At 43.1% G+C, this 15,241-nt stretch overlaps 1 protein-coding gene across 2 annotated transcripts in view; it reads left to right on the forward strand.

Moving 5' to 3' along the window:
- The first annotated feature begins 7,315 nt into the window (after positions 1–7,315).
- The window catches only part of hnrnph1l (heterogeneous nuclear ribonucleoprotein H1, like), a 44,271-nt gene continuing 36,345 nt past the window's right edge, over positions 7,316–15,241 (forward strand). The window contains exons 1-2 of one of the 2 annotated variants that reach the window (XM_080201539.1): positions 7,316–7,494; positions 11,283–11,409. In XM_080201539.1, coding sequence (XP_080057665.1) covers positions 11,319–11,409 — 91 coding nt within the window. In that variant the 5' untranslated portion in view covers positions 7,316–7,494; positions 11,283–11,318. Of the gene's footprint in view, positions 7,495–9,014; positions 9,114–11,282; positions 11,410–15,241 lie in introns of those variants that run through there. The other variant, XM_080201540.1, reaches the window with a different exon arrangement.

Below are 15,241 nucleotides of genomic sequence, written 5' to 3' on the forward strand. Positions count from 1 at the left end.
CTGTGATATCTTTCACGCCATTGATTTGTGGTCCTGAAGCCTCGGATTCTAGTCTGTTTCCTGGTCATGAAGTTTCTGCTGTTCTCTGATCCTGAAATCTTACAATCTGATGTTTTCTGTTCCCAAAGTCTTTCACTGTTGTTTTCTGGTCCTGTTGTTTCTCGCAGTCCACTGTGTACTGGCATTGAAGTCTTGCACTCTCTGATTTTTCTGGCCTTGAATTATCACACCCCTGCTGTTTTCTGGTCCCAAATGCTCAGCCTCTGCTACTGTCCGGTCCAGAACTCTCAGACTCTCTGCTGTTTTCCACTCTTAACTCTCACTCTGTTGTTTTCTGGTCATAGATTCTCACGCTCTTTGCTATTTTCTCGCCCTGAAATCTCTCACTCGCCACTCTTTTCTGGTCCGAAAATCTCTCCCTCTCTGCTGGCACTAACGTCTTGAATGCTGCTGTTTCCTGGTCCTGTAATCTTGTGCTCTCTGCTGTTCCTGAATTCTCAAATCCCTGCATTTTTCTGCTCTTGAAATCTCATACTTTTTGTTGTTTTCTAGTCCTGAAAACACACTGCTGTTTTGTAGTCCTGAAATTTCCTACCCACTGCTGTTTTCTGGCTGCAAAGTCTCTCACCTGCTGTTGTTTTCAGTTCTAAAATCATAGTCATAGAGTTTTACAGCACAGAAACAGGCCCTTTTGACCAACGTGTCTGAACGGCCATCAAGCACCTATCAATTCTAATCAGTTTCCAGCCTTTGCTACATGTTGTGAGGGTTCCTGCTGCTCCATCCTTTCAGTCAGTGACATTCAGGTTCCCACCACCCTCCAGGTGGAAAGGTTTTTCCTCAAATCCCCTTTGAATCTTCCGCGTATTCCTCAAATCTATGCCCGATGGTTATTGACCCCTCAACTAGTGGAAAACATTTCTTCCTATCTACGCCCTTCATGATTTTGTACACTTCAATCAGGTCCGCCTCATCCTTCTTTGCTCTAAGAACAACTGCAGTTTAACCAGCCTCTCTTCATAGTTGAAATACTCCAGCCCAGGCACCATCTTGCAAAATCTCCTCTGTACCCTTAATGGTGCAATGACTTCCTTCATCTAACAACCAGAACTGCACACAGTACTCTAGCTGTGCCCTGATGAGCATCTTATACAGCTCCATCATAACCTCCCTGCTCTTATATTCTATGCTTCAGTTAATGAGGTAAGTATCCCATATGCCTTTTTAACCAGAGACCTATGGGCATGCACCCCAAAGTCCCTCTGGTCCTCTGTATTTCCTAGCATCCTACCATTCATTCTACATTCCCTTGCCTTCTTAGTCCACCTACAGTATATTAGCTTACACTTTTCAGTTCCATTTGCCACTGTTCTACTGATCTGACCAGCCATCTGTATCGCCCTGTAATCTAGTGCTTTCCTCCTCTCTATTTGCCATACTGCCAATTTTTGTGTCATCTGCAAACTTATTGACCATACAACCCAATCTAGATCATTAATGTACACTACAAATAGCATGGGACCCAGCACCAACCCCTGAAGTACATTACTGGACACAGGCTTCCAGTCAAAAAATACAATCTTCGACCAACACACTCTGCCTCCTGCCACTAAGCCAATTTTGATTCCAATTTGCAAATTTCCCTAGATCCCATGGGCTCGTTCCTTCTTAATCAATCTCCATTGCAGGACCTTGTCAAAAGCCTTACTGAAGTCCATGTAGACTACATCAACTGCACTGCCTTTATCTATGCACCGAGTCACTTCCTTGAAAAATACAATCAAATTGGTTAGACATGATATCTCCTTGACAAAGCCATGCTAACTATCCTTGGTTAATCCTTGCCTCTCCAAGTTGAGGTTAATTCTGTCCTTCAGAATTTTTTCCAATAATTTCCCTATCACTTATATTAAACTCACTGACCTGTAATTACCTGGTTTTACATCTGGTATCTTTTGTTGGCTTTCACTTAATTACTCAGTTAACACAAAGACTTGTGGAGACAGTTTCTGGTTAAAGATGTTTCTTTATTTTCTAGGCCTGGTCAATGTACAAAGGAGAGAGATTTGAGACAGTTTCAAATCATTCTAAAATTACATATGCTCAGTATTACAATTATACAATTTCCAAAAGTCATTTGCCTGCCTCTTGCTCACCCCAGCCAGATATGAGCCGATTATTATTAGTATGGATTATTTACCTTGGCCAATAACATTTGCCTTCTGACAGCATGGGAATACATGAGTTTTTGGACTTTGAGAGTCTTTCTCACAGTCCCCTAACATTCCCTAGACCTCCGTATCTGGTGTAATGTATAATCTATTCATTGATCTGTCTGAGATCTCTAGCACTGCTCTTGGCTAGTGCATTAGGACCATCTACAGATACTGATAACAATTGCTTTCTACCTTCACTCAGTAGCTGTATTGTTCCGAAGAATGTGGTTCTTTTTACTTGACTACATCCCATCATGCCTTAGAGCAGTGTGTCATTGGCCAAGGTGTATGCTTTAAATACAGAATATAATTGGGACAATTCTCCCCAAAAAAATTCTAAGTGCTGAATTGGTGGGAAAAATAGTGTAATTCATGATTGTTTTTTTCAGTGGGCGTTCAGACTTGAATCTCTCACACTCTGTGCACTGCAATCATGAATATCATTAAAATCTCGGGAGGCGGTGCCGGAGGCTGACAGTTCTGGGCGTCGGCACATGCACAGTGGCCCCAAATTGTCAGATTACACTTTGCTGGCCAGCCTGGGATCTCCGCAGTGCTGCCCATTGCAACACCCCCATCGCCCGACCGTGCCCCCCTACAAACATTTCTGATCCAGGCCTGAATCCCCCTCCACCCCTGTCCTGGAGTACCACAATCTCCGACGACACCCCACCCCCCCCCCCCCCCCCCCACCACCACCACCACCACCACCACCACATAGGAGGTAACCCTCCCTGGCAAACCACCCTCATTAAGAAATGTAGTTTAATCATATTTCTCTGCAGGATGCTTCAAGCACTCCCTGACATCTTGTCAGTGCCATTTTGTCTGCACACAGTGTCCTCTATTGTTACTGAAGCAGTTTGCTTTCATCTGAACTAATACAGTGTTCTGTTGTTTTAGTGTTCCCTGGGATTGCAGAGTACAGCTTGACTGAGATAATTGACAGGTCAGGCTATATGACTGGGAACAGCTAGGCTTTCAGAGAATTCCAGCCACATTGCTGATTTCAGATGCTGTTTGGAGTTGAGAGAGAGAGAGCAGTGCTTTTGTTCCCTTCTCTGGAACTGGAGATTCTGCTGTCTGAACGTTCCTGTTTTGGAAGCTGCAACAGGTATCCTTTCCTGTCTCTGAAGTTTGAAGACTGGAAGCTGCTAGAAACTAGCTTTACTTCTGCGCTTTGCTGCCTTTAGGATACATCCATCTCTGAAATAGGCTGTTTGGATTTCTGACAACAGGTGTTACAAAGTTGAAATCTAATAACACATGAGCATACTCATTAAGTGCTAACTAATGCTGAAAAAGGGTGTACATCTATGGGATGTTGTTTTTAAATCGGAACAGAGATAGCTAGCTGTTAAGAACTGTACTGTGCCATGCTTAAGTCTTGTAATTGGTAAAAGTAATGCTAATTAGAATCATAGTCATAGAGGTTTACAGCATGGAAACAGGCCCTTCAGCCCAGCTTGTCCATGCTGCCCTTTTTTTAAAACCCCTAAGCTAATCCCAATCGCCCACATTTGGCCCATAACCCGCTATACCCATCGTATCTATGTAACTATCTAAATGCTTTTTAAAAGATAAAATTGTACCCGCCTCTACTACTACCTCTGCAGCTTGTTCCAGACACTCACCACCCTATGTGTGAAAAAATTGCCTCTCTGGACACTTTTGTATCTCTCCCCTCTCACCTTAAACCTATGCCTCTAGTTTTAGATTCCCCTACCTTTGGAAAAATATATTGACTCTCTACCTTGTCTATGCCCCTATTCTTTCAGTTATATTCCAAATGTGTTGTTAAATAAACTTTGTTTGATAAAAAGCTTCCTAGTGGGTCACTTGAATCATACCTGGAGTGAAACACCTTATGCTCACCAATGCCAAAATCAAATGTAAAACTTAGGGTCTAGACCAACTTCACAAAACACATTGGAGTTTCTGGCCTGAGCCTCAACAGACATTAAATTTATGCCAAGTGGATAATTATTTAAATTATTTTTTAAAATAAGCATGAACTCTCACCTCATCTTAATGTAGCTTTACAATAGAGAAAACAACTTGCCTAACAATCAGCTCTCTGCCTTCTGCTGACATCATTTTCAAAAATTGACATCAGGCATTTGAATTCCGGTGCCACAAGGTTTCTGGATGGGTTAGCTCCGCTGTACTGCACCTTCACAGGTCAGCTCCCGAGTGTTTGGGGCGCTCTATTCCACCCCGCTGCTCCTTCACAGGTCAGCTGCTTCCACAGGGCAGCTGAGATTATAACTGTATAACTAACCTCTACTTCTGTAGCAGGGCAAGACTATTTTCTGAAGAAGAAACAGTTAAAAAAGCAAAAGAGCAGCTCTTTCCGTATGCACCAAATTCCCAAATGCACTCACTTGGACAGTCTCACTCAAGGTAGGCGCTCCAAAAACTGTGCATGCACAACTTACCTAAAGTCTAGCACTCCTTGCTATTTTCTGGTCCAGAAGACTCACCTTTCCATTGTCTCTAGCAGCAAAGTCTCTTACTCTGTTGCCTCGTGCCCCGTAGTCTTGCATTCTCTGCTGGTCCCTCCCATGAACTCTCACTCTCTGCTGCTTTCTAGTCCTGATGTCTCACACACTTGTTTCTGACATCAAAGACTAGTATTCTCTGTTATTTCTGGTCCTTGAAATCTTATGCTCTTTGCCGTTTTGTGGTCCTGAAGTCTTGCAACGTCTGATTTTTTTTGGTCTGGAAGGCTTGTTCTCCTTGTTTCTGGTTCTAAATCTCTCACTGTTGTTTTCTGGTCCTATTTTTCGCTTTCTGCAGTTTTCGGGGTTTGATATCTCTCACTTTCAGCTGTCTCCTGCCGCAGACTCTCACTCCCCACTGCTTCCTGCCTCCAAATCCACGCGGTCCCACTGTGCTGGTGCAGATCTTTTGCACAATCTGCTATTTTCTGGTCCTAATGCCTCCTCGCTCTCTCTGCTGTTTTGCTGACTCCCGACCAAAGACTCTCACTCCCCTCCTTTCCTACCCCGAATTATTTCATTATCTGCTGTCTGCTGCCCTCAAACCCCTCACACTCCTAAATCTCGCGCCCACTGATTTCTGGTCCTGAAGTCTTCCACTCTTCGCGGTTCTCTGCCCCGGAGACTCTTGCTCTCCGCTGCCTTCTAGTCCGGACGTCCCGCATTTCCCCTCTTCTGGCACTTGAGACTTGCAGTCTCCGTTATCTCATGCCTTTGGATCTCGGCCGTTTGTTTTGCTACAAAAGTCTCTCGTTGCACAGAAGACTTGCACTCCCCGCCTATTTTAGCCCTGCAGCCTCTCACTCTCTCTCGTTCTGTGTCCTAAGGTCTCGCATTCTCTCCTGTTTCTGTCCCTCAAGTCTCAGTTTCCCCGCTGCTCCTCGTCCCAAATTCCCTCACTTTCCCGCTCTTTTCTGATCCCAAATTCTCTCACGCTTTCCCGCTGGTCCTCGTCCAAAATTATCTCACTTTCTCTGCTTTCTGATTCAAAGTTCTCACACGTCCCTACCATTTTCTGATTCCAAACTCTCCTACTTTCCCACTGCTTTCTGATCCCAAATTCTATTACCCTTTCTGCTTTCGCTTGCCCTCAATTCTCGCTGTTTTCTGATCCCAATTTCCCTCACATTCCCGTTCTTTTTTCATCCCAAAATCTCACATTTTCCCGTTGTTCCTTATCCCAAATTACCTCGCATTTTCCCGTTCTTAACTGATCCCAAATTCTCAGTTCCCCGCAGTTCCTCGTCGGAAATTCTCACTTTTTGCTTTCAATTGCCAACTTTTCACACATTCCCGCTGTTTTCTGATCCCAGATTCGCTCACTTTCTGTTTTCTGATCTAAAGTTCCGTCATTTTCCCGCTCCTCTGATCCCAAGTTCTGTCACTTCCCCGCTATTTTCTGATCCCAAATTCCCCATCTTCCTGCTGTTCGACATCCCAAAATACTCTCACACATTCCCGCTATTTTCTCATCCCCAATTCTCTCACTTTCCCACTGCTTTCTGATCCCTACTTCTCTCACTTTTCCGCTTCTCCTCATCCAAAATTTCCTCACTTTCTTCTTCCCCTTGCCCCCAGTTCTCTCACATTCCCACTGCTTTCTGATCCAAACTTCCCTCTCCCGTTCCCGCTGTTCCTCATCCCAAATTCCCACATTCTCGCTGTTTTCTGTTCCCAGATTCTCTTTTTACGCTGTTTGCTGATCCAAAGTTCTCTCACTTTTCCGCTGTTCCTCATCCCGAATTCTCTCTCTTTCCCGCTGTTTTCTGATCCCAGATTTGCTCGCCTTCAGCTGTTTCTCATCCCAAATTTTCCCACTTCCCGCGGTTTCTCATCGCAAATTGTCACGCCTTCTTGCCGCTCCTCATCCCAAATTCTCACCCACTTTGCGGTGTTCCTCATTCCAAATTCCCTCTCACTTCCCAAGTCCTTTGCCCCGACTCACCGCTGTTTCTTTTTTGGATGCTGAAATCTCAGTGGGGGGTTGTGCCTTGAGGAGATGACAAGAGATGGGGATGGGCGAGGGGCGTGGAGTGAATTTAAAAGGATGCTAAGAATTTTAAATCAAGGCACCGCCTGATGGGAGTCAATATAAATAAATAATTGACTGGTCGGTGAGTGGGATTTGGCGCGAAGCTCTGAGCATCTCTGCCAAATAAAATGACGTTCCCTCAAAAATGTTAACAACTTTCTCACAAATACTTCAGCACTAACTTTAAATCAAATAATTACAACCTGGGTATTCAATATAACTTTGCTCCACAAGGCAAGAAGTAATAATTAGAGCGAATGATAAACTGTTCTTTCGTCACAAAATTTACCACATTATTAATGACTCGAAATAACGTCAAGGAGTTTGAACAGTTGGGAGGCAGAATGGGAACAACTGACTACTGCGGAGAGGGGCCAGAGCTGCGCAGGCGCAGTAGAGGGCGGGCCCCGCTTTGCGCGCGCAGGGGAGAGCGCGGGGCGGGGTCAACTCTGCACAGGTGCGGCGGCGAACGCGGGTGGTGCGTCCTGCTCTGCGCATGTGCAGCGTCGACACGCAAGCCCGGTTTTGCGCAGTCGCAGCGCCGGCGGCGGGACTAGCCGCGCGCAGGCGCAGTGGTGGTGACGTACAGCTTCCGTTCGGCTGAGGCGATCTCCACGCTTTTGAAAAGAAAAAAGAACGGAAGGAGACGCGGCGGTGTTAACGGACGTGTCGTTGCCGTCGATGTTATAAACCGAAATTAATCTTTGGGTTGAGGTTTCCTGTCGTCTGTATCGCCTCTTCTCCGGTGAGTAGTTTTGCTCGGGGTTTGTTTTCGGGTTGGCTTTGAGAAAGCGAGTGCGCGGTTTGTCGGCGCGTGCGCGCGGCCTGGGCCTTGCTGTGGAGGCCTCATTTTCCCGGGTGTCCCTCGGCCTTTTGTTTTTCTCTCTGTCCTTATCGATGGTTTTCCTGAGCTCGAGTCTGTTCGCTGGGTGGTATCGGGCTGACTGCTCGGAATACATTGGCGCCCAATTTATGGGAATCTGCAGATGCCGTTCGGTGCCGAGTTGAGGCCTAGCCACCCCTCCCCCCGCCTACTTCACCCCCCCCCCCCCGGGATTTCCACAAAGCTGAGACCTGCCCGGTTTGTTGTTTTTCCCTCCTGAACCACCAGTTTAAAAGCGAGGAACAGTGGCCTGATCGTGAGAAGGCGTCTGAGAAAGAGACGGAAGGAGAAGAAGGTATGCTTCCTGCTTTATGTTCACTGACAATGTGCGATTGTTGTGACTACTGTTTGGATTTTCCTACAGTCGATGGAAGATAATTAACTCACATCTGAGCAACGACCGAGGTGATAACCTTGTAAACTTAATTTTGGTCAATTAATGGTGGCTGCATAGAATGGATCCTGAATGGATATTTCACGTTCAAAAACTACACTTTGAATTGATGTTTATGTTGTCAGCTATTTTAGAAGTCGAGTGCAAAGTCTCAACAAATGCATTTCATGTGATGTGAAATAGTCATCTATTTAGTTTTTAACTATTTTCTCACTTATGACCTTTCATGTAATTAATATATTTGATAGTTATAAACCATACTTTAAAATTGTCTGAGACCAACTTTGAAAATGTAATGTTACAACTAGCTCCTTGAAGATATGGTTATGAAGCTGCTGTCCGGAGGCATGCATTGTATTGGTAGTATTCAGTTATTAAAGATTTATTTTAAAATGAAACATTTTTAAATAAAATATTTATTCATTGGACTAGTTGTGACCTGTGCTGAAATATGGTTTTATCCATGGTTTTACTGTCACAACGATCTGAACAGACTGAGCTCTGTACAGCATAGTTTTGGCATTTGGTTAATCATATACCTTCCCTTCTCCCCTGAAAATAGGTTGTATCTTTTCTTCTGTGTTTTCTTCCCCAAGTCAATTTGAGGTACAGTCTACTCACTACTTCTAATTTCACTGATTGACCAGCTGACTTGCAATCCTAGATTTGTACTTGGTTTGTTTTTAACTAATTTGTGGGATATGGGCATCACTGGGTGGGTTGCTGCCTTGAATTGCTGCAATTCATGTTCTGTGTTCACCCACAATGCTTTCAGGGAAGAAATCCCAGGATTTTGACCCAGTGACTTTGAAGGAACGGTGATATATTTCCAAGTCAGGATGGTGAATGGCTTGGAGGGGAACTTGCAGATGGTTCCATTTATCTGCTGTCCTTGTCCTTCTAGATAGAAGCCATGGATGTCCAAGGATCTTTGAATTGCTGCAGTGCATCTTGTAGATAGTACACACTGCTACTACTGACCGTCAGTGGTGGAAGGATTGAATGTTTGTAGATGTGCCAATCAAGCAGACTGCTTTGTCCCTGATGGTGTCAAGCTACTTTAGTGTGTGGAGCTGCACCCATCCAGGCAAGTGGGAAGTATTCCATCAGACTCCTGACTTGTCTTGTGGGTGGATAGGCTCTGGGGAGTCAGGAGGTGAGTTACTTGCTGCAGTATTCCTAGCCTCTGGCCTGCTGTTGTAACCACTGTATTTGTGTGGTGAGTCCAGTTAAGCTTCTGGTCAATGGTAACTCCAAGGATGTTGACAACAGGGGATTAGTGATGTTTCCTCCATTGAGTGTCATGGGGTCGTGGTTAGTATCTCTGCTTGGTGATGGTCGTTGCCTGGCATTTGTGTGGAGTGAATGTTACTTGCCGATTGCCAGCCTGATTCTGGATATTGTACATATCTTATTGCATTTGAACATGGACTGCTTCAGTATCTGAAGAATTGCAAATAGTGCTGAACATTCCCACTTCTGACCTTATGGAGGGAAAAACATTGATGAAGCAGCTGAAGATTGTTGGGCCTAGGGTACCACTGAAATGTCCTGGAGCTGAGATGATGGATCTTCCACTGTCTTTCTATATACCAGGTATAACTCCATCCAGCGGAGGGTTTGCTCCCTGATACCCACTGATTCCAGTTTCATTAGGGCTCCTTGATGCTACACTCAGTGGAATGCGGCCTTGATGTCAAGCACGGTTACTGTCACCTCACTTCTGGAATTGAACTCTTTTGTCCATGTTTGAACCAAGGTTGTAGTAAGGTCAGGAGCTGAGTGATCCTGGCAAAACTCAAACTGGGCGTCATTGAGCAAGTTATTGCTGAGCAGGTGCTGCTTGATAGCACTATTGATGACCCCTTCATCACTATTCTGAAGATCGAGAATAGACTGGGCGCTAATTGGTTGGGTTGGATTTGTCCTTTTTTGAGTACAGGGCATACCTGGGCAATTGTCCATCTTGTTGGGAAGATGCAAAATACTTTTATTCAAATTTGCCTTCACTACTTGAATTTAGAAAATGAGGAAGCTTTCACTACCAAATATTGTGATTGCATGTTGGGGTGGGAGGGGAGAGGCAAGAGGATGTTATAGGAATAGTGCAGTTATAGGTATTTTGGTGGCACAGTTGTTAGCACTGCTGCCTCAGTGCCAAGGTTCCTGAGGTCAGAATTGAGCCTGGTCACTAGTTGTGTGGAGTTGCACTTCCTCCCCATGTCTCTGTGGGTTTCCTCTGGGTGCTGTTGTTTCCTTCCACAGTCCAAAGATATGCGGGTATGTTGATTTGACCATGCTAAATTGATCTGAGTGAAGGGGGAATTAGCAGGGTAAATGTGTGGGATTATGGGAATAGCACCTGAGTGGAATTGACAGACCTGATGGGCTGAGTGGCCTCCTTCTGTACTGTAGGAATTCGATGATTTTTGGGAGGTGGTTGGCTTGGGTCAATTCTGTCCTGTGTACTTGGGAGATGTATTTGCGAAACTGCTCAGTTTTCACTCCTAACTGCCAAGGGTGTCATTGACAAGTATGCCCACGTGTGATGAACCAAAAAAGTGGAAAGCAATTCTAAATAAGAAATTTGTCAAGTCTTCCCTTGCAGTGAGTTGACAAAATCAATGCAAAATCTGGTTGCAGGAGAAAAGTGAGAATGAGTGTCAGCAGTGGCTCAGTGGGTATCATTCACCTCTTGAGTCAGAAGGTGGTGATCTCAAGTACCATTGCAGAGACTTGAGCACAAAGTCTAGGCTTTTGTTGCAGAGCAGTACTGAGGAGTGCTGCATGGTCAGAGATTCTGTCTGGTGCAGTCAGCCAGAATATGGCACATTTCTGAAGTGAGTTCGTTCTTCGTCAATATTTGCTCATTAACTGATATCACCTTTCTAAAAAAAAATTTTTCATTATCGCTGATTTTTTTTGTGTGCTTTGTGTGCAATTGTCTGCATGTTACCTGCGTTACAACAAATATGACACTTCAAAACCTCATTGGCTAGGAAGTACTTTGGCATACCCAGAGGTTGTGAAAGTAGTGATACAAATGAAAGTCTTCATCATGCAAAGCAGTTACAGGATACCATATCAAACTAGAGATTGAATGTCTTCAAATAGTCATTTATTTAGTTTTTAACTGTTTTCTCACTTACGACCATTTAGTGTCATGGGGTGGTGGTTAGTATCTCTGCTTGGTGATGAAAGTGAATTGTTTATTCTGTCTAATTATAACGCAAAAATGTGTTCACTCTGTCTTCAGGATTTTTAAGAGGAAGAAATACCACATCGAGAAGCCATGTCTAGCTCAGATACTGATGGATTTGTTGTCCGTGTCCGTGGATTACCCTGGTCGTCTGCTGCTGAGGAGGTGTTACACTTTTTTTCTGGTATGTGAAATGAAAAGGATAACGGAAGTGATCAAAATAATTACCTAAAGGCAGTTGGTGAAAGTACCAAATTGTGTCATTATACATTAGCATGTCAAATATCTATTTGACATTGTACAATGCTGAACACATCAATCCTCTATGATTTTGCAATAAATATTCTACAAAAATAATTGTGACATGCATGTTGCTAATTTTTTTGTATCTTTTGATATCTACACTTTTCAAAGGTAAGATTTCAACATAATTGACGTATCTCACCCTCATTAGTGCACTAGTGTGTGTTCCTTTGATGCAATTTACAGTTTGTAGTGTCAAATTTGCACCACTTGTGACTGAATTTTTGAGTGCATTTTATACAGTTGATTTTAAAAATTTTTTAAACTATTCAGAGAGAAGCCTGAGATGGCACTATCTTTGTTTTAATGTTGCTAACTTCCATACTGAAGAGTGAAACTCCCTTCTAACCAATTACACGTGAACTTTAGGAATAGCATTCAGCTTTGAGATCATTAAACCAAATCAAGTTGAGTTTAAATATTGCCCGAGTTGCAATGCATTGATTTTTTTTTAAGTAATTGCATTGCTTTTTCCTACGTTTATCATCACCGCTTCTCATAACATTTTAAGAATTTGAAATTATGCTGCCCTGCAGGTTGCAACAAGGAGGCCATTTGGCCCATCAAGCCTGCGCTGACAACTGTCCCACCCAAGCCCTATCCCCATAACTCTAATTTACTCTAATTCCCTTGGCATGAAGGGGCAGTTTAGCGTAGCCAATCTGCACATCTTTGGACTGTGGGAGGAAACCCATGCAAGCTCGGAGAATGTGCAAACTCAGTCAACTGAGGCTGGATTGAAGCTGGATCCCTGATGCTGAGAGATGGCAGTTCTATCCACTGTGCCGCCTATATGTTAACTGGCAGAAACAATGGGTCATTTTTGATTTGGTAGGTTGTAAATAGTATGATAACATGAATTGGGCTTCAACTATTTAATCTATATCAAATGCTTAGATGGGACGAAGTGTACATATCACTGTAGTTCACTGAAATACAGCTAAGAGGGAATGTAAACTGTGTGCGTAGTGCAAAGGCATACGAACAAGTTAAGTGAGTGGGCAGAAGGTGACAGATGGAATATGATGTGAAAAAATGTGAAATTATCAACTTAAGAACAGTAGACATGCAGAATATTTTAAAATAGAGAGAATAGGTAATGTTGGTATTTGGAAGAATATTGATCTTTTTCAGTAAGAGTCATATCAGCACGCAGGTAGGCAAATGGTATGTTGCCCTTGATTGCAAAGGCATTGGATTTTGGGTGAAGTCTTACTACAGTTATATAGTGACTTGGGTGAGACTACACTTGGTGTATCTTGCCGTTTTGATCTCCTTACCCATGGAAGGGAATGCATGCCATTAAAGAAGTGTAATAAATATTCAAACTGATTCCTGGAATGAGGGGATTATCTGGAGGAGAATGTTCTATAGTTCCTAGACTCAAGTGAGAAGAGATCTCATTTCTGAAGAGGCTCAACAGAGTAGATGCTATACAGTTTTCCCCAGCTTGTAGCCTAGAACAAGGATCACAGACTCTGATTAGGAGGTCAGTCATTTTTAATTTGCTTTTGGGATAAAAACATCGCTTATTGGGCCAGCGTTTATTTCCCAGAGCTTGGTTTGGAAAAATTAGGTAATGTGCTGTTGGTCCACTCATTTTGTGGGACTAACAATGCAGTGGAATAGATTATAAAGGTTAGAATGCTGATAACGTCACATGTAGTGGAACTTTATGTACATTTCTGAAGATATTTAGACAGGTAGATAGTGATCAGATGACATGCAGGCTATTTGCTTTTGTTAACTGTAGCATTGAATGTAGGAGCTGGAAGTTATGTTCAAACTATGTGAAAGATTAGTAAGGTTACAGATGTATACTGTAAATGGCAGAACTCTTGCGTGTATTGATAGGATTTGGGTGTACAGCTACACAGGTCACAAATGGCAATGCAGGTGAAGAAGGTAGTCAAGAAGGCATAAGGCATGCTAGCCTTCATTGGCTGGGTGTTGAGTTTACAAATTGGCAAGTCATGTTGCAGCTTTATAGAACCTTAGTTAGGCCGCACTTGGAATATAGTGTTCAATTTTGGTTGCCACACTACCAGAAGGATGTGGAGGCTTTGGAGAGTACAGAAAAGATTTACTGGGTTGTTGTCTGGTATGGAGGGCATTAGCTATGAGGAGAGGTTGGAAAAACTTGGTTTGTTCTCACTGGAATGTTGGAGGTTGAGGGGCGACTTGATAGAAGTTTACAAGATTGAGAGGCATGGACAGAGTGGATAGTCAAGCTTTTTCCCAGGATGGAAGAGTCAGTCACTAAGGGGCACATGTTCAAGATGCAAGGGACAAGGTTTAAAGGAGATGTATGAGGCAGATTTTTTAGAGTAGTGGATGTCTGGAACACGTTGCCAGAGGAGGTAGTGGAAGCAGATACAGTAGTGATTTTTAAGGGGCATCTTGACAAGTACATGAATAGGATGGAAATAGAGGCATTTGGTCCCTGGAACGGTTAGGGGGTTTTAGTTAAGCCGGGCAGCATAGTTGGTGCAGGCTTAAAGGGTCTGTTCCTGTGCTGTAATTTTCTTTTTTATATACGGCCTGGTCAGTATACTACTGAAAAGATATTATTGCAATAAGAGAGGATACAATGGAAATTTACAATTATCGTGCCTGTAATGGAGAATCTTAATTATAACTAAAGATTGCGTAGGCTGGAGTATTGTTTGGAATGGAGGAGGCTGAGGATTGTTACAATTGAAGTGTATAAAATTGGGAGATCTAAATGGTCAATAGAAAGACCCTATAACCTTTGATTAAGGACTCTATAACCAGGAGGCATAGATTTATGGCAAATTGCTACCTAAAAAGAAAGTAAAGGCAAAAGTCCTCAACATTTAAAATGTACTAAATGTGTACTTGAAATGCTGTAATCTATGTTATGGACCAAGAGTTGGAAAGTGTCATTGGGCTACTTGTTGGCCTCCCTCTGTGCTAATTTCCATGGTTCAATGATCCTAATTTCCTTTTGAAGAATTGCCTTGTTAAATTGCTTCAGTCCACATTGCGTCAGTAAATCTCAAGACTCTATCCAGTTGCACACATTCCATTTACTTTGTTCTGTGAATTTTAAATGCCAACTTCATTCTTTTACCTTCTGTTAGGTATGCTTATGCAGCTGCTTATGCTCGGTGCTTGCGCTTACACTGCTTGATTAGGACATGGGGATTTTTGTCTGGGTCTTGCTTTTTGTTTTTGCTTCCCACGGTGACTTGGATGGGAATTTTTTTTTGCATTCAAAGTAGAATGGGACTTGAACCCTGCTGATGTTTGTTACTTGCTTTTCCTTGTTAAGTTATAGGTTGCATTGTTTTAGAGACTTGCCTAACAAATTGATACTTGACCATTAAAGGCAAATATTTGTGATTTTTCCACTCTTAATATGACCTCAGCTGATTTTACAACTGGACAGTCAGGCCACAACTTTTGTTTAGAGCTGTGGGTGAACAGCCACAGGACTGTCAATTAACTTGTATCAAAATAAAACATTTTATTAAACATGAACAGATTGACTGACTATAATGCAATACATCTTCACCCACTTGCATCTCTTGGATGCCTACAGATTTCGAAGGAGAACAAATATACTATAATGTTCTTAGTAAGTACGCAGTCCGTTTAACTTATCAGACACACACCACACTTGTCATGTGTGCTGTGAGCAAACTGGAGCTCTGACTTCCACATGGGTGTTTCCAAACTCCAGTCTCAAA

This window comes from Carcharhinus amblyrhynchos, chromosome 13 (assembly GCF_965287045.1).
Source record: "Carcharhinus amblyrhynchos chromosome 13, sCarAmb.v2.hapA, whole genome shotgun sequence".
NCBI classification, from domain to species: Eukaryota; Metazoa; Chordata; class Chondrichthyes; order Carcharhiniformes; family Carcharhinidae; genus Carcharhinus; species Carcharhinus amblyrhynchos.